Here is an 18,339-nt window from a genome sequence, read left to right on the forward strand (position 1 = left end):
ACAGGAAATTGGAACAGCAGCGACTTGCTTTTGAATTGTGGTCGAGACAGTTTTCTGTTGAAAACAGAAGCAGATTATCTCGATGAGAAGGCAGGAGATTTAGAGATGTACAGTATGCAATATGTTATCACAACACAGTCAGCCCAGACAGCTGCTATCTGTCATAAACTCTGCTGGCTATTGTTGGCCACACTACACACAGCAACATGTGACCTAATCTAGATGAGCAGCCACTGAGCAAATACAGAGTGGAATGGTGTCATTTTTAATAAAGCTGTTTTATGGACTCCAGTCAACAGAGCCAGAGGAACAGGCTGAAACTTCCTTGTGCAAATGATACGGCAGCAGGAGTTTCATAACTTCCTCTGCTCAGACAAGCCTGTGGCAAGTCTCGTAACAGAGCACAGAGCAGAAAAAAAAAAAAAAAAAGAAATAACCTCAGCCTTATCAAGATTTCACAGAGACATTTCTTTAATTAGTTTTAATATTTCTTGTTTAGATAATGTCAACCAATTGACAATTCAGTCCCAAACGGAACAGAAGGGGAACTCTGCACTTCTCTGATACTGAGAAAATAGCTGATTAAAAAAAGATTGCTTACTTCATGTGATTTAAATTCCGTCGCATATTTTGGACAGGACTCAAATACCTTTGCATGCACAAAACTCTCCGTACAGATTTGTATCGCTAATGTTTGAATGCTATCACACTATTGCACTGGTTGAATCGTGGGGGAAGTCGTTGTAAAAAGAAAGCTATCTATGAAACATTAATTGTGCAAACACACACTCACAGCAGCTTTATGCCTTCTCCGTGTTACGTGCTCTATTTGCTGCCTGGAAGGCGATGTGGACGTGAAGAGTCGCTTGCTGTTGACGGCGGGGTGATGGAAAAATAATTAGCGTTGCTGAGGAAAAGTTTCCTCTCGCTGTGCTCTCAGACAAACACGATGGGCCTCTACCCCAAAACAATGTTGATCAAAGCACGTAAACATCTGGAGCAATGAGACTGCTGCCTTCCGAACAAAGATATCTATTTATATATTTTTTTTCCAAGATTACCCGCAAAGATAACCAGACTGTTTGCATGAGGGAGCACTTAGAATACCAAAGGTTTTAGTGTGTGATACTGTAGCCTACCTGCATATCCTCCCACCTGTCTCTCCTCTCATCTTTGTTTTTTCACAATCCTCACTCCCACATTAACACATTCTCAGGCTTTTGTACCCGTGTCGCCTCTCCCTAACCACCTATCTTTGTCTCCCTTCTCTCCTGCACACACCTTTTCTCTTCACTGGGCAGCAGGTGTTGAGTGGTTGTGTTTACTCCCCCCCACCTCCTTCATACCCTTCCCTCTCTCTCTCTCTCTCTCTCTCTCTCTCTCTCTCTGGCAGCTGGTAAGAGGAGGGAGGACGCTATAACAGCTGCACATGAGGGTGGGTGGAAAAAAAAAAAGCGCACAAGGCAAACAGCTCCAATCCCCTCAGGGTTGTCAACTCCAATCCCCCCAACCTCTGGCGTTTTTTTAACCAGGCAAACAGAGGGAAAACTGTTGCAGTCAAAAGACATCAGGGTCCCCGTTCCATTAGCCCTACCTGGTGATCTCAGCCACACTCCCACTCCCAGAGGGTTGCCTGAGCTGAGCGGTCTAGTAGCCTGCATGAGAAGTATCTACTTAAATCCACTTACTACCATTTAATTATTTCGAGTTTGAAAAACATGTCACTTCCAAATGGAAATTTAGCTCGAGGTACTTACATCTGTTAGAGAAAAACACAAAACAGCGGACACCATCAGGGTGCTTTTTTTTTTCCCTCTTCTCTTTTTTTTTTCAGCCCTCTCAAAGTCTGAGCTCTGTGTGTGTGTGTGTGTGTGTGTGTGTGTGTGTGTGTGTGTGTGTGTGTGTGTGTGTGTGTGTGTGTGTGTGTCGTTTTCACAAACAGCATCAAAATACATGAGATCAGCTCTCGGGCTTTGTTTGGCCCTGGCAAGGTTAGGCCAGCCTCATTCCAAATTTCCTGAGGGGGGGAACAGAGAGAAAAACGATTCCATGCAGATAAATCACTCGCACAGATCAAAAGACAAATCAGTGGCAAAGACAAAAGATGCTGACTTGCAGAGAACAATGGAGACAGAGAGACGTAGGTATCAGAGGAGCCGGCCCTAAGATCCCCGGCTCCGCTCAATCAAACCTGCTAACCACGGTTTGCATACTAGGTCAAACAAACTCTGTCTCTGCAACAGAGAAAGTGTATGTAAACTAGGCTTGTTGAGCCTTTTTTTTTTTTTTTTTTGGAGGCTGCTGGGCTCTTCCTCTGAAGCTTTAGTTTTGTAAAACTAAGAGCTGGATTTAGTTGTAGTTTTGCAAACTCATACTCTAGAGCCCCTGAAAATGTTCTGAAAACTCAAGGGGAACCTGCCCTCGAAATGTTCCAAAGTTGCCCACTCACACGTCCTTCACAGCAGGAGATTTTAGCGGTTAGATTGTAGGTGGGGCGTCTCAGGAGGCAGGAAGTGACATGAAATGCAAGTAAAAAGTCTCTAACAAATACAAAACAGTGGACAAACTAACAGAGTCTGACACCATGATGACAGATGTTTGTGGACATGTTCACATGATCAGAAAACAGGTGGAATAGAACAAAGCGATGAGCAGAAGACATGAAGCAGTTTCATTACTTGCATCAATATCACACCAGTCTCGCATTGGTCACAGGATAAAAATGTCATCTCTAAACTTTTTGGTACGAGTTGATGAATTTTCCTGAAATGTTTCTGTTGCATTCACACATCTGCTCAACTCCACTTCTGATGGAAATTTTACTCACACCCCGGAAATGTTAGGAGTCTACTACATTTGTTAAAAAAGCTTAGGTTTGACTTGCCCTTAGAATGGAGTTTCTAAGTTTGAAAGGAAGAATGGGAGGGATAGAAGGAGAGGGGGTAAACTATTTTATATATAGCATCTGTGTGTGTGTGTGTGTGTGTGTGTGTGTGTGTGTGTGTGTGTGTGTGTTTGTTGTGCACACACACACACATCTGTGGGGTTTGATGTATGCGTTCAGCCCGGCTTTCTACACTTCTGCATCTAAGACAAGAAGTCCTGTCCCGTGCAGCCCTTCACGCATCACAGCCCCCAGTCTTCTATTAACTTCTTCAACACGAGCAATAAATAAATATATGGAATCCACAACTCTTTATCATCCCGTCATCGCTTTAGAGGAATCGAGGTGTCACAGAGAAAAGAGCCCTTTGGGAAGTAACGTGTAGAAGACAAGACCCAGCAGCGCCCCTCGCCAATATTACCTTTTGATCAAACTGCTTCACAGATATGAGAGGAAGCAACACATCACTTTTACAGCTCTGTGCTCGGCTTTATAAACTATTCTTGCAAAGGGAAGGGTCATATGAAAAGCACCTTGTGATTCTGCTTTAAAGCACATTTTATAATGTAGAAGGACCAAATTATATTCCAAAAAAAACAGAGTTCAGCATGCACGGCTGACAGTCGCTATTTGATCCGCCTCCTCTGAGATCCATGTATGATAACACATCAATTTAGATTAAGGTGATATGAAAGAGAAATGTAAAGTAGGTTTCAAAGGGGGAGGAGCTGATGCATTTGAGATGAATAAAATGATATTAAAATTAACATGTTGAGCTTCGGCACGGTCACAATTGACCTGTGAAGTGTGCTTAACAAGAAAATATTTGAAAATTGAAGCGCTGGGCACAGGCGGGCTGTAATAGCCGGCCCATAAAATCTGCTGAACTCACCAAAAAATGTCACACATGTCTTGACATCGGGCTTTATTCAAATATCAGTGGGTATAAGGAGCCCGAAAAGGTCACTCGATTTACCTTAATAGATTTAGAAGGAGGGTAAGAGAACCCATTCAGGTGTCACGGGGGAAAAGGAGAGGAAGCATTAGAATACGAGCGTTAAATCGAGCTGGGTCAAGCCCTCGATGAAACACACTCCAGTCGCTATCTCCAGTCCAAACAAGTGTGATTTGATAGTGCTGTTCTGGCCTGGAACAGAGGGAAAAAACAAGCCCAGTGCCACAACAAAGACAGGAAATTCAGCATAGATTCCTACTTCTCTCTTTTCTTCTGCCTCTCTATACCTAACAATGCTGGTAATGGAGAGAGAACAGTGCCCGGGGCTGGCAGAGACACCTGCGACATATTTTCTCCCCCCCCTCCCTTCTCCCGCCAACCCCCCCCCCCCCCCCTTTCCCTACAAGTCCCCCGTCCACCCTCCCCTCTCTTCCCACCCCCTCGACATTAAAGTCCTTCACAGAAATCAGAATTTAATAAATCACCCCAGAGCCTGACAGAGTTTATCTCCGGGGGTCGCCTCCACTGTGCAGAGACTCACAGACAGACAAAGCCCGGCCCGATAAGATGTGAAATTAAATACAGTTAGCAGTTTGAGACAAAGGAGGGAGAGTGTCACAGCGAGCTTTGTACGGCGTAAAACGGCTGGCTGCTAGTGCGCGCACACACACAAACGCCGCCAAGACAGCGGGGTGATTCATTTCAGGTTTCCTCTCACATTTAGCCTCATTTGCATCATCCACTGTCAACATATCGCCTCTCCCAGATATGTTCAAGAGCTTTCATTAGACGTCCAGAGGATGACATCCTTTTTACCCAGATGCACCATTATTAATCACTGGCTCTACTCCTATGTGGACTCATCTCCATCACGGATCAAACGCTATCTGCCCGTGTTTCCTTTCATTCAGCAGACATCCCTGACATCAGCCATCACTACAGCTAAAGGAGACTTATGGGAGTGTGCTGGGGCTCAGACGACCTTATGAATGCAGTACATAAGCATTTAGCACTGAGCGGGTATAAATGTGAGGATTTGTTCAACACTGGTAGGATCTGTCAGAGCGGCCTAGTGCAACGTGCTGTACGGTATACCAACTTGTGGGCTCTGTAGAACAATTAGAGGAATATGCAACATGAAATCCCAACTCTGTGTTATAAAGAAGCATGATTGCAATGTTTTCATTTGAGTATACAATTATATTCTTTCAATTAGCTGTGGGCTCCAATTCACATCAGGATATGGCCAACCTCAGCTGTTCAAAGCTGATTTTTCCCCCTGTTCGGTAGTTAAGAGAAAGCACAGTCAGGTTTCCAGGAAGAAGCGGTGTGGGTTGTTTAATAGGCTTAGCCTGGTCTTTGGACCTGACCTTTCCCTTTAACAATACTGAGGCCGATGGGCTCGGGCCTGCTCTGGGAACACAATGACCTGTGGGTGAAGCCTAATCTTCTCAAACTCCATTCTCTCTGCTGACCAGACGGCCTTCGTCCACAGCCTCTCTGTTGCTCCAACTGATGTCTTCCTGCTGAGACAACAGTGCCAAGGAACTGTCACCAGGCCCGGCCCAGCAGGGGCCTCGACTGGGCCTCTTACCCAGAGCCCTTCAGGGTTTCGCAGGCACCAACACTCTTGCGCTCAAAAGTGTGATTGCCGCTCGGCAGAATGTGGAGAATGACAGGAATGCTGGGTGCCATCATGCATCCTGATAACGTCCTACATCTAAGAGCATGATTAGCCGTCTCTGCAGTCGGCCCGTCTATGGGTGTGATTGAAAAAATGGACTGCTGGGTATTGTAGACCTGTCATTACATTGAAGCAGCTTGTCATTTTGAGCAACCTGAACCCGAACCTCCCACTTCACACATATAACCATCAACTATAAATCATGTGGCAGTAGCTATATTAATGCAAAATATGGCAATTAAATGTGTAAATTGGGGCTGTAAGACTTCATCTTAAACTACGGGCAGCTCGGAAACTTAGCACTAACAAAGTGCTTAAAAAAGTGGAGCAGTGGACCTTATAGCCAACCATCCACTTCATCCAAAGCTTTACCATTGCATTGTAAAAAACATTGTGGTTGGCAGCTGGTTTAAATTATATTAGTCAATTGATCACTCGACAAGAAAAACAAACAGTATTGTAAAAAGGCTCCGATTAGAGTTGCACCCATTGCAGTTCTAGCTGACACTTTTAACATTTGTTCACATATTTGTTCACATTTCATCACATATTTTAAGATGTCTAAGGTTAAGATACTTGAAAGAGGTTAATACATAAAATAAAGCAGTATCATGTTTTTGAAATGAACATTTTTAACAATGCTCTTCAGCAGACACAGGACAGCCAAGCTGCCAACCAACATAACGTAACCCTTACCTTAGCTTCAGTGTAGATACGGTACTCAATCTATTCCTTCAGTGTACTAAACCAGGCCATACAACAATCATAGCAAAGTAGGTAGTAGATGGTATGTCAAAATAACATGGTTTGTTGTTTTTAGCACACTGGTATGGAGGCATAGTCAATGTCTGCTAATCCTCACATCTAGAGAGATATGGGAATCAGCAAAGCCATTGAAAAAGTGGTATCTAAGCATCTCTAGTTTCTGTTATACCTCAATTGCAGTGCTGTAAACTCATGTGTACACGCATATACACACAGACACATTCAAGAGCCAAGTCCCAACCGACTTTGAATGCCTCCATACAAAGCCCATTGCTGTGGCAAGAGCATATCAGATAAAGGAAGAAGTAAAGAAAGGCCTCAGAACCCAAATGTAGCCGCTGCTGCATTACTTTAACTTTTAAAGTGTTTGATCTGTACAGGTACTTACAAGGCAGTTCATTCTACTCCAAATATTTCCTGGTTTTTATTTTTATTTATTTTTTATGTTCAAGTGATGAGCTGTGAAAGGTTGTTCTTTCTTCTCTGTGCAAGTAAACTACACAAAGAGATGTGATGTTTGATCTCTGAAATCCGATCTGTATTTCTAGCATTGTCTCCAGTTCCTACTGTGGCATCTTAAAGGTCAGGAGTGAAAGGCCATTTGATAACTACAGAAAGACCTTTTGGCTTTATTACAGTGCCTTTCATCTCCTTTCCTGCAGAGGTTAAAACAAAGCATCGCATCCTTTGAAAAAGAAAGGATAAAATGGATCGCTTTGGAGCCTCAAGCCTTTTTTTGTGTCACTGGGGGAAGTCTGGCATCCAGTGTGTAAGAGAAAAAAAAAACTCTAGTGGGGTGTGTTTCTGAGAGTTTTCTCAGGCACAATTAGCATATGTCCTCTCAACCTTCTTCCAAGCCTCTCAATGAGATCCTGAAATCCTATTGAGATATTATTACCTCTCAAATAGGGCATTAAACAAAACATCTAACACTCCTACAGGTGCACACATCCAAAAACACGCACCCACAATCACCTCTCAATGACATCCACTTCCCACTGAATATTCCTTTCTTTTTAATGGTAACCTTGGGAGACGGAGCAGCACCGGCGCAACACTTAACAGCCACTAGTCTGAGAAAAATGTTTTTGATATGCTTGTGTCATTTAATCATCCACATTCTGCCGGGGCTGTGCAGGACAATTTTGCAGGATATTAACTCCCAACTAAACCCTGGCTTGTATCATTTGTGGGGCCAGTCAAGCAGGAGTCCCAGGAGGTGCAGAGACTTCCTCCTCACAGTCGTAGTAATCTCAGCTTGAGTGGGCACACACACACACACACACACACACAGCGACACACAGAGAGAACACACAGCTAATAGACAGGTAGAATGAACCATAAAGGAATAAAGGAATCAGGAAATGTTAAAGCACTTTACTGACAGTCACAACAGTAAAAGGACGAGTGTATTTGTGATTTGGATGATCAGGTAACAACAATAATACAGCTTGTAATGCAGTACAGTAAGCAGGAGTGGGAAAAAAAGCCTTTTAGTGTGTGCTGAAGATATATATATATATATCCTGAGTGAATGAAATTACTTCCTTTTCTGTTTTATTTCCACACCAAAGTTAGAGATTGAAGAGCATTCGTAAAAATGTCACTTTAAAGTGATCCATTTGGACAGCTCACATTGCTTAATGGGGTAGGAAATTCATTTTTTCTGCTGTGGAAAAGACATGGTGGAAGATGTGATTCTATGCAAAATATATGAAGCCATTACGAAAGAAATGCATGAGTTTCAATAGTTGGGAGAGGGAGGGAAAAGTATTTCACTGCACGGAGGCTTTCTCTTTTCTTTAACTAGGGAGCGTCACACACAAACACAACCCCACACACACACGTACACGCACACACACACACACACACACACACACACACACACACACACACACACACACACACAATGCGAAAGACAGCAAAGGCAACTGATGAAAACCATTTTTGTTCCATCACAAAGAACTAGGTCACCCTCTCATAATTGTCAATCATGCAATAAATCTCTCTGTGGCACAAATGAATACGGCATTGGAAATGAGACAAAGCTTATTGGCATGCTATGTCAGCTTGACTCAATTCATCCTCCTTTTCACACAAGTCCATTCATATGTGAAGTTGTGCGAGGGTGTCTCTCTCTCTCTCTCTCCCTCACACACACACACACAAGCTCTATCTCTCTCTCTCTCTCTCTCTCAGGGAGCATCTCACACACTCCAGCACACAAGAAAACACACTCACCCGCTCCTAATGTGAAAGTTTCAGAGGGTTAATGTATGTGGACAAACCATCCCGCCGAGGGCTGCTTTATTTTAATAACCATGTTTATTTCCATACAGAACATGTCTAACTGCGTTTTCTGCGCTCGTGTGGAATTACAAGGAACAAACACTTGGCTACCCACTGCTTTCACGGCGTAAGCTCGAGCATGGACTGAGTTTGAAAGCTTAAAATCGCAGATAAAAGGGGTTCCCACACCTCAAACTACGATTTTCTGTTCAGTTTTTTATTCAAAGTCTGTCAGTCCGTCTTAAAGAAGTGGCAAGAATAAGTCACTGAGATGACTCCTGACTTCTCTGCGAACCCCACAGCACACCAGGTGTACAGTGCTCTGTGTCGTGCTATCTGATTGGCTGGGAGCAATGCCTTGACACAGCAGTGCAGCTCCATCCGCACAGGTTTGTGTCACGTCTCCGAGGACCCCACTGTCACTCTTTAAGAGGAGGGTAATAATAGCCGGGCGCCACAGCAAGTGGTGGCACAGGCGATTTTAAAGAAACATCAGGGAGACGGTGACATTTGAGTCTACGAGAGGAGAAACCCAAGCGCTGCAACCAATAAAGACTCCCACCATATTCTCACTAGGCTTAGAGGGAGCAGCGACAACAGGAGCAGGAAGAGAGAGAGAGAGAGAGAGAGAGAGGGAGGGTGAAAGGCAAAGAGAGAGATGTCAGTGTTAGATGAAAATGTGTTGACCTGGTGATATTGATACCCCGCTCATAACCTCTACAGGTGTGCAGTGTCGTCAGTAAGCCGCTCTGGGTGTGGCTATCTCAGTGGATAACAGCCAAAATTGCAGACATTATCATTTTACAGTACAGAGCAGGGGCTGCCTCGTTCACATTAAATTGCTGACAACTGAAATGATCTGTAATAAAAAAATAATAGAGCTACTGTACAAAGAATATGTGTTTTTAATATTTGCACATTTTTAGAAACATAAGCACAGTATAGGATTTGTAAGAAAAGGGTATATATGAGCATTTTGTTTGAACGATGGCACAGTCGAAAATGTCACCTTTTTCACAATTTTCTAATTTAAGAAACATCCAGATGACATTGACCTTAAGATTAATGACTGATTTTAAAAGGCCAGATTTAGCGAGCTTATTATGATTTTTTTTTCCTGCTTTTTTTTTTGAAAGACAGAACTGGAACAATCAGCTGATCAGTGTCCAAAGACTCTAACCAATCATCTCAATCTGACCTCTAAATGTATTTAAAGAGGAATTTAAAGGTGTGTTTAGCCACTTGTTTTTACTGAAGAGCACTGGTTTTTAAAAATATATAAATATGAATCCCTTTAACGGCTGTCCTCATTTTCTTTTTTTTTTTTACTTATCCTGGTTAAGTTAGCCTCCATTTAAAATACTTTATTTATTATTTTTACAGACTCTTTAAACAGCAGCGTCTCTGCAGCTCCAAAAGCAGACAAAAGAGAGCCATTTTACCGTCTAGCCTGCTGCCTCAACAGGAGCTCACTTTAAGCACATTGTTCGTTATAATTCAATGCAACAAATTGACTGCATAAAGTGTTTCTGGTGTCTAAGTGAATTCAGACTTCACATAAATAGCTGTGGGGCCGTTTTTCTTAGTTTTTCATCGCAAGGCATTGACTGAGCAGATGCTTTGAACCACCGTAGAATGTGCTGCTAGTCTCAAGTGTCATTAGCTTCAGGGCTTTTCCAGCTAGCGCCAGGTAAAGATTAGATAACAATCAGCCCCTTTAATAGATACTGTTGGAGGCACTGGAGCTGTTCCTGTGCAGCGCCGTTCATCTGAAGCTAAGAACAGAAGAAGAAGAAGAAGAAGAAGAAGAAGAAGAGGGGGAACCGATGTCATTTCCTCCCTGACTTTGGTCTGTGTGATGTGCCGCTGATCCCAGAAAGTAGCACAGCTGTTGTTAAATTACATGTAACTGTTGGCTCAAACGAGTGTCAATGTACAGTGTGTCTGTCAGTCTGTGTTTGGACAAGTGTGGATAGAACTTCAAATGACAGACTGAAGTGTGTGCTGTATTGAACTCAAATATATAGCAATGCATTGACAGCATTTGAAAATGTGATTAATATCCACTTCATATGTATCTCTGTTTGTTGCTGTGACAACTGTTTAACGCTACTTTACCAGTTTTTAGACCAACGTGCCTTTCATCACTGTGTTTTTATGTTGTTTTTTTTTATGTTTCTGTGTTTTTATGTTGTTGTTTTTTATGTTTCTGTGTTTGATTTGTGCTGCTCCTGACAAAGAGCTGATGAACTGCCTTTTGTTGTTTTTACAACAATGACAATAAAGATCTATTCTATTCAACTCTATATGTCTGATGAATTTGACATAAAAAAAAAATGGGTCTTTGCACACATCTGCCATACAGTTAGCGCTCTTAAACACTGAATCACTCATTTGTAATATTTTTCAAATTGCATTTTCTGATCAGGCTTGTTCATGCATTTTGCAAGTACAGCATGCATTAATGGTCAAATAAACTTAATGCATCTTGCATATCTTAAACACTGAATCACTCATTTGTAATATTGTTTAATTAAACCTGACATAAAGTCTCATTTTAATTTCATTATATTAGACATTTCTTCTTCTAATGTTAGGGGAAAACATCTATGAAGGGGCCTTACTAACTTTTAGTTAAATAAGAACTGATGTTTTGGTAAAATAACATGATGTGCATTGCCTCACTGAATTTCCAAAAGTACAAAAGGCTTTTTGTTGGATGACATTCCTTTCTTAATATACTTCAATTACGAGGAGGAGTTTTTTTGTATTGAGTGAAGAGCTCCGAAAACATGGACACTGTAGGAATAACATCTGCATGTTTACTCAGGAGAAGATTCATCCCTGATAGCCTCCACTGAAATGAAGAGGGGGGGGGGGGGGAGAAAAAAACAAGTGGAGGAAATTTGTGGAATCCCATCTGAGATTGCTTCCCTGATGGATTCCTTTTCCTGTCAGCTCAGACGAGAAATGAAGCCGGGGAAAATTAACTCCTGATACAGTTACGCTGAATTAGACAGAGAGAGGAGGAAGAAGAAAAAAAAAACCTACACACTTTTTAAGGATTCCAGCCTTGTCATTTTCAATTTTCTGCTCTTTGGACATGCTTGTATTCAGATTCCCCAACATCTATTCGCCATATCAATCCTAATTAGACAATCTGGGCCCACGAAGGATGGGAGCCGAGTTATTTGCATAATTTAATCATAAATACTCAGTGATACATATTTCCAAATGCATTTGTACAATTATCTTTTCATCCTTGGGGCAAAAGTTTTAATATGATTAGGCAATAATTCTTTAAAAAAGAAGGGAAAATAGGAAACCAGCAAGTGTGCACTCTTTTTTAAACTCCAGCTTTGGGCTATATGAAAAATTAATTAATTTCTGAGGAAAATCAATTTCTCTATGTGACCATATTAGACAGAGCCAGGCAAGGGCCTGCATTCCTCGTCCAATCAGGAAATCTCATCTGCTCCCTCTAACTTCTGTCAGTAGCGTTTAACATCCTGGTATGAGCGTCAGTGACTTCCGCCATGCTCCCTAAATGTGCTGTAATGTGAACGAGCCCGTGAGTAAAGACGAGCAGGGGAGCTCTGAGAGGAGGACGGGAATCAGAGTGGCCCAAAATCTATCGCTGGTGTGTCAGGCAATCAGTCTCAAGTGTGAAATCATCAGGTAAGATCACTGTTAACAAATCTAGCCTAATATGCCGGATAAGTCATATTGACAGGTAGATTCAAACCGCTTATATCTATGATGTATAAAAATCAAAGCTAATAGCCTTTTATGGCTGCTGAATGTAGTAAAAATAGGTCATTTTAACACACTGATCAACGTGAAGAGACCTGATGTCAATGTGTGATTCAGAGCCATTTCATTTGGTACAAGAATTAATTAGTAATTCAATTGCTTTTGCGGAGCCAGTAAAGGCATGCAAATAAGAGAGGAGCTTGGACAACTAATGCATCCAACAGGCAAATTAACAATACAGGCCTCTTTGCCATGCAAATAGCCTCTAAATCCACAAATGACATTAGACAGTGTCAAACAAAGCCTCTTTAACAAGTGAAATCTGTGGTTTCTACACTCTTGGCTCAGCTTCGTCGTAGGCTAGGAAAGAGCTTATTTTAAAAAAAAAGAAAATGAAGAAAATTAATGTGACTTTTTCCTCCGCCTGAGCTTATCTGCGGATACTTCTTTAAAAATGTTTTAATTTGCGCTTGTTCCAGCTGAATGGGTGTCAAGTCAATAAAGCAATTCTGATTTTCAAGGAGACTATTTGTTTGCATAAAAACACCTTGCCGCCATCTGCCAACTGCACAGTTGACTTGAGCACATGTACTGTACCTAATCAAATTTAGCAGAGCCCCACTGAAGGATTAAAAACTGGGAGAAAAAAAGAACGAAAAAATGCTTTTTTTCCCCCTAAGATAAAGAAACAACACACAATATGAGAGCCAATTTGACTTTCAAGAAAGTACTTGAATAGATTTGGATTTTAAACAGCTTTGTATACTACTCTCTTTCTCTCTCTCTCTCCCTCTCTCTAATCAGGCATCTGTCACTCTGTTTTTGAAGTTATTATCGCCCAAGCTCCCTCTTGGATGTGGTTGCTGGGTGACGGGTATCTTAGCACCCACTCTGACTGGGAATGATTTGAATGGAATCCAGAAATCTCCCCTGAGTACCTGTAAACACATCCGTGCCTTGTAGAAAACAAATATATTATAAGAGAGCTCAGCGGAGGAGAGGAGGGAGAGAGACAAGCTGGCACCCTCGGTGGCAGCTCACACTGAGCGCTAAACAAAACAATTACCGTCATTTGCAAATATGTGTGTTTAGGCATAAACACTCTTGAAATGGGGAACAAGAGAGGTGATAGCTCTCATAGCACTCTCTGTCACATCAGTATCAATTAAATATCTGTTCAAGAAAAAGTCGTTTCACTGCGACCTGTCACACGTAACATTTCACAGGCAGGTCTGTTTCACTGAAGTGAGCGGGGGAAAATCTATTTAAGAAGGGCATGTAAGTGAAAAGCCGTCCCATTCCCAGTGGTGGGACATTGTCTGGGGCGTGTGGTTAACCTTCAAGGGTAGACAATGATTGTCAATTAACTGCTGCATTTCTGCGCCCCAGCATCGGATAGCTTGCCTCCACAAAGCAGACCAATGAGAGATATGCGATATCTCCTCAACCCCCCCCCCCCCACACACACACACTCCTCCTTGTGTTATAATAACCTTTCAGAGAGTTCAAGTGTCACACAGCAATAAGAACCTTTTCCATCCCACCACGGGGAAAATGAAAAGGAAAACAAGTAGCTGGAACAGAGGGCTCCTGGAGGGCCAGAGTCATAATGTAGGGAGGGGGGAGATTACTGAACCTGGATCAGTCTGGGAGCAAGAGCCAACACTGCTAATCTGGCACGAGAGTCCTTAAAGAAAATGAAGGGGTCAAGCATGAGTATATTTCTGGTGTCTTTAAAGAACAATGATCACTTAAACGCGGTGTCATTTATTAGGAAAAGTACATGCAGTTCAAACAGAGTCAGTAAAGGAATTTCCCTTTGAGAATTATTTCTTTATGAATGAATCAAACATTTAAAAAAATATCAACAAAAACTCCTGCTCTACAATTCTGGCCGACACTGTATTCTGTATTCAAAAAGTGTTCTGCTAAAGTAAGCATTGTAGGGAACAATTTGGTTGGAGCTTGTTTGTGTCCACATCAAAACTAAAGCAGCGGGACGTAGCGGTGCTCTGTGATGCTATTCACATTCACACTGTGTGCAAAATGAGAGTAGTGTTGTTTTAACACAATAGGCCGTGGGAGGGAAAAAAACAGCATGTGAAATAGTAAGAGCCATTGTACAGGAGTATTATTCACTTCATTGTTACCCCTCTGCCACTGTATAAAAAGAGTAGTGACATTGTAGTAATAGGGCGAGATGAAAAGCTAAAGTATCTCAGGCAGCAGGCTGTTGTTGTGTAACCTGAGCGGGGTTAAACCAGTGAACTGAGATCGTTTTTAGCTGACAGAAAGTCGCCGCAAAACGGGAGTTAGACTTTGGAGAGGGAGACGACTTTTCACCTACAGGCCAACCTGTGTCCTCTTTACTCACACAGATCATTTTGTCAGCAGCGATTCAACGACAGGCGGTGTAAAGCACACATCCCTGCAAATAAAATCAACTCTTTCTAAGTAACAGAAGCCTTTTATCCAGCGGATGCCTCCCCGTTCCATGATGTAATTCTCCAAATGGGGCAGGCAGGCGGGCAGGCCGGGTCTGAGTGATTGATTTCAGCCCAGCACCGGGAGTACCTGGCTGCTTTCAGAGACAATTACAGTCCTGTCCATGTGCCCGTAATAGCCCAGCACTTTAGCGTCATTAAAGCGACGCGAGGCACTGCATTATCCTTTAACCCCATCGCCGGCCATCCCCCCATTGACAACCCGGAGAGTTCAACCACGTACTTTGTCACCTGAAGCCCCACGCCAGGCTTGAGAGGAGGATCACCACTCTGTATGTCTTTCTCTACAGAGAGAGAGAGAGAGGAGAGGAGGGGATCTGCTCCCTTGATGCTTTATGTAAATGATGCTTAAGCACCAAAGTGCACAGGTGAGTTGTTGAGACAAATGCTGCTGCGATGGAAATGTATGGAGCTGAAGCATATTAACAAGCTCCAAATATTATACGCAGAAGTGTGAGACTGACAGTTTCCCACAATATAAAAAAAAGGTGTTAATTAATTGATAAAACTGAAGTTTACCAAAAATGCAAAAGAAAAAAACTGCACGAGAAATAGAAACTTTTCATTACAAAATGAGTCTTGTTACAATATTTACCTAATTTAATTACATGCAAAAAAATAAAGAAAAATGTTGCAAGATATTTAATTTGCATTTTCTGATCAGGCTTGTTCATGCATTTTGCAGGTACAGCATGCATTAAGGGTCAAATAAACGTAATGCATCATGCATATGGATCTAAATTGTATCTTTATAACACAGAATAAATAATAAATAAAATATGTCTGGTTGTACCAACATGTATACTAGTGAGTGTGTGTGTGTGTGTGTGTACCTGAGCGTCAGAAAGAGTCAGAATTACCCTCAATATTTTTTTTTCTAAAATACTGAATGCTTTTAAAATTGAGATAACAAAGTGCCTCAAAGCGTTTATTGCTGTTCCCCACTGATGTGAGCCTTTCCATCATATTTGCATTTCCAGCTCATTTCTGGGTAGGAGATCAATATGGAATCAATCATAGTGACAGGTAAGATGGTAAATTTGACCAGGCTGAACCATCCTGTGAGACTGAGCGATACATCAAAGCTGGGAGCAACAGGACAGCGAAAAAATGACTTTTAATCAAATATTGATCCCCTCTTAAATCACTCCATATCAAAAACATTAAACTTGACGTCATAATATTTTGTTAATGCACTAATTTCCATGTGTGTGGCGGTTTGCCTCACTCGCTCTTTATATTCATTTTGTTGTTTCATAGAAATCAAGGATGTGTGATTATTTTTCCAAGGTGTGTGACCATTATCCACAGCGTTTGGAGTGAGGGAAAAAAAAATGCTTTCTTCCACTCATTTTCACAGAAGCCGAGAGTGAACAGAGCCTCCTTAAGAAATGTAATGCCCGTCGAAACTAACAAAACAACAAATACAAAAAATATCTAATGACATCTTATTAAAATAATCTGGGTATGTCTTGTTTACTTTTAAAAATCACAGTTATCATGATTAGAATGATAATATTACCCCTCTGGTGTTGGCAGAAAACAAGACAGAACCTACTTTAATTTTTTTTTTTAAATGTTTATTTTTTATTTTTTTTTGATTAAAGTTAAGCAATAACTTTCCACTTATTTAAATGATTACAGTAAAGTTCAGCTCTTAAAGGATGACTGGGCTCTTGTTTCTGACATTTTCTTTGCAGTGACACCTGAAGTTTGTTGTGAAACTCAGCCGAAGTGTAGTCTACATTATCGATTCATTTGTTCTGAGGCAGACAGGCCATCCATCATGGCACAGCTTTGCCCTGCACGTGTTAAAAACTTTCACTGAACTTTTCCTCTGATGGTTGCGCGTCGGCCTCACCCCGTCATGCACACAACTACGAGCACATTGCCTGAGTGCTTGTGTGCAGGTTAAAAATCCCACTCTCACGCCTGTTCTCACACTTTGACAACCGATTATTAAATTCGTCTGATAAGTTCATCACATCGCTTGAACCACTTGTTTCATAGAGGAAAAATGTCTCCCCCTTCCTCGCATCCGCGCCTTTTACGCACGGCTCTCCGTATACAGACATTACACCAAACGAATGCTCGTCACTAACCTCGCGTTGGTGCAGTCGTTGTAGAGTGTCTCGAAGTCTTTTCTGGAGATGAGTTTGCAGCGGTTCACCCCGGGTTGGATGGCGCCGAGCCCTCTGAGGATGCGGACCTGCTCCACATTGCAAACCACCGGCGTGATCTCCAGCCGCTTCAGCTTGGTGTAGACCGTGTGCAGTCCGCCGACCAGGTGCTTCAGGAACAGGTCGAAAGCCTGAGGAAGGCAGATGAGCTCGCAGCCGTCCACGGTGAAAGAGGCCACTTTGGCACCGCGCAGCTCGACCATCTTGCACTCGTTGTTTTGCGGTATGTTTTCAACAGGCGACGGGGTCGAGTACACGGGTTTGCCGGGGGGAAGCGCCGCAGACGGGATGCCCGGGATGCCCGGGCTGCTGGTGGCGAGGAGCTCTGATCTGAACAGGTTCTGTGCGGGTCCGGATGGGGGTGCCAGGGATGGAGACGGCGATGAAGTTGTCGACGGCGGGGATGTGGTCGCGGAGGGAGTGGAGATCGAAGGCGGCGGAACCAGAGGAGTTGGTGGGATCAGAGCAGCCGGTACGGCCATGGTCACCTACAGGAGGGGAAGAGAGTAGCCGAAGTTCAAAGTAGAAAACCCAGCCTGCCGAGACACCCCTAAATGAAAGAATCCACCAGAGTTTAGCTCCTCAGATAAGTTGGGAAGTAGAAAGAGCAGCCGAAAAAAGGCGTGCAGAGTGAGGTTTTTTTTGGGGGGGGGCTAAGCGGCGGGACAATGATCAAAGATAGGAGGAGGAATGACAGGAGGAAAATGAGCTGAAAAGTGCAGCTCCGCTCTGTGGATGAGTTGTTGTTGTCACACGGTACAGAGAGGGAGGAGCTAGGGGACAGTGGAAGCCTTTGAAGAGCAGATAACTGGGCTCGGGCTACCACTCAAATGTCTCAGGTCTGTTTAAATGTTGCATTGTCTATGCCATTTGAAACACACCCCGTCATATCAGGTCATAATCTTATACAAATGTGAATGTCGTTTTATTTCTGTGGTAGCAAACATGCATGCATCAGTTCATAGTTATCCTGCTCTAATGACACTTTAACATCCACACATTACACCTGCTGACAAACTACATATAACCATTGTGCAAAAAGAAAGTAACCTTATTCAACGCCTGAACCACAAAAACAAAACTTTTTTTAAACACTGAGGGTTAGATTTTATGGTTTAAAATAAATGTGCAGACTTGCATTTTTCTGTCTTTACTGCTGTGCTTTATAACTGTTAATTCTGATGGTCGTATTTTCTGACTGAGCAAGTAGCAGTCAATGTTGCAGGTACACTACATTAGAGGAAAAATAAAAGTAAGTCCTCTCTCTGCATTTTATATACACAGCTATGGTTGTTCTGGCTTTTTTGTATGAAGTGGCAGCAAGT

At 42.5% G+C, this 18,339-nt stretch overlaps 1 protein-coding gene across 7 annotated transcripts in view; it reads right to left on the minus strand.

The window, feature by feature from the left end:
• Positions 1–17,801, minus strand: part of dachd (dachshund d) — a 104,766-nt gene extending 86,965 nt beyond the window's left edge. For 3 of the 7 annotated variants that reach the window (XM_061053194.1, XM_061053192.1, XM_061053191.1), the window contains exon 1: positions 16,937–17,801. In XM_061053194.1, coding sequence (XP_060909177.1) covers positions 16,937–17,496 — 560 coding nt within the window. In that variant the 5' untranslated portion in view covers positions 17,497–17,801. The remainder of the gene's footprint in view (positions 1–16,936) is intronic. The other 4 variants (XM_061053197.1, XM_061053196.1, XM_061053195.1 and 1 more) reach the window with 2 other exon arrangements.
• Between the last annotated feature and the right edge of the window lie 538 nt (positions 17,802–18,339).

This window comes from Labrus mixtus, chromosome 13 (assembly GCF_963584025.1).
Source record: "Labrus mixtus chromosome 13, fLabMix1.1, whole genome shotgun sequence".
Classification (NCBI taxonomy): domain Eukaryota; kingdom Metazoa; phylum Chordata; class Actinopteri; order Labriformes; family Labridae; genus Labrus; species Labrus mixtus.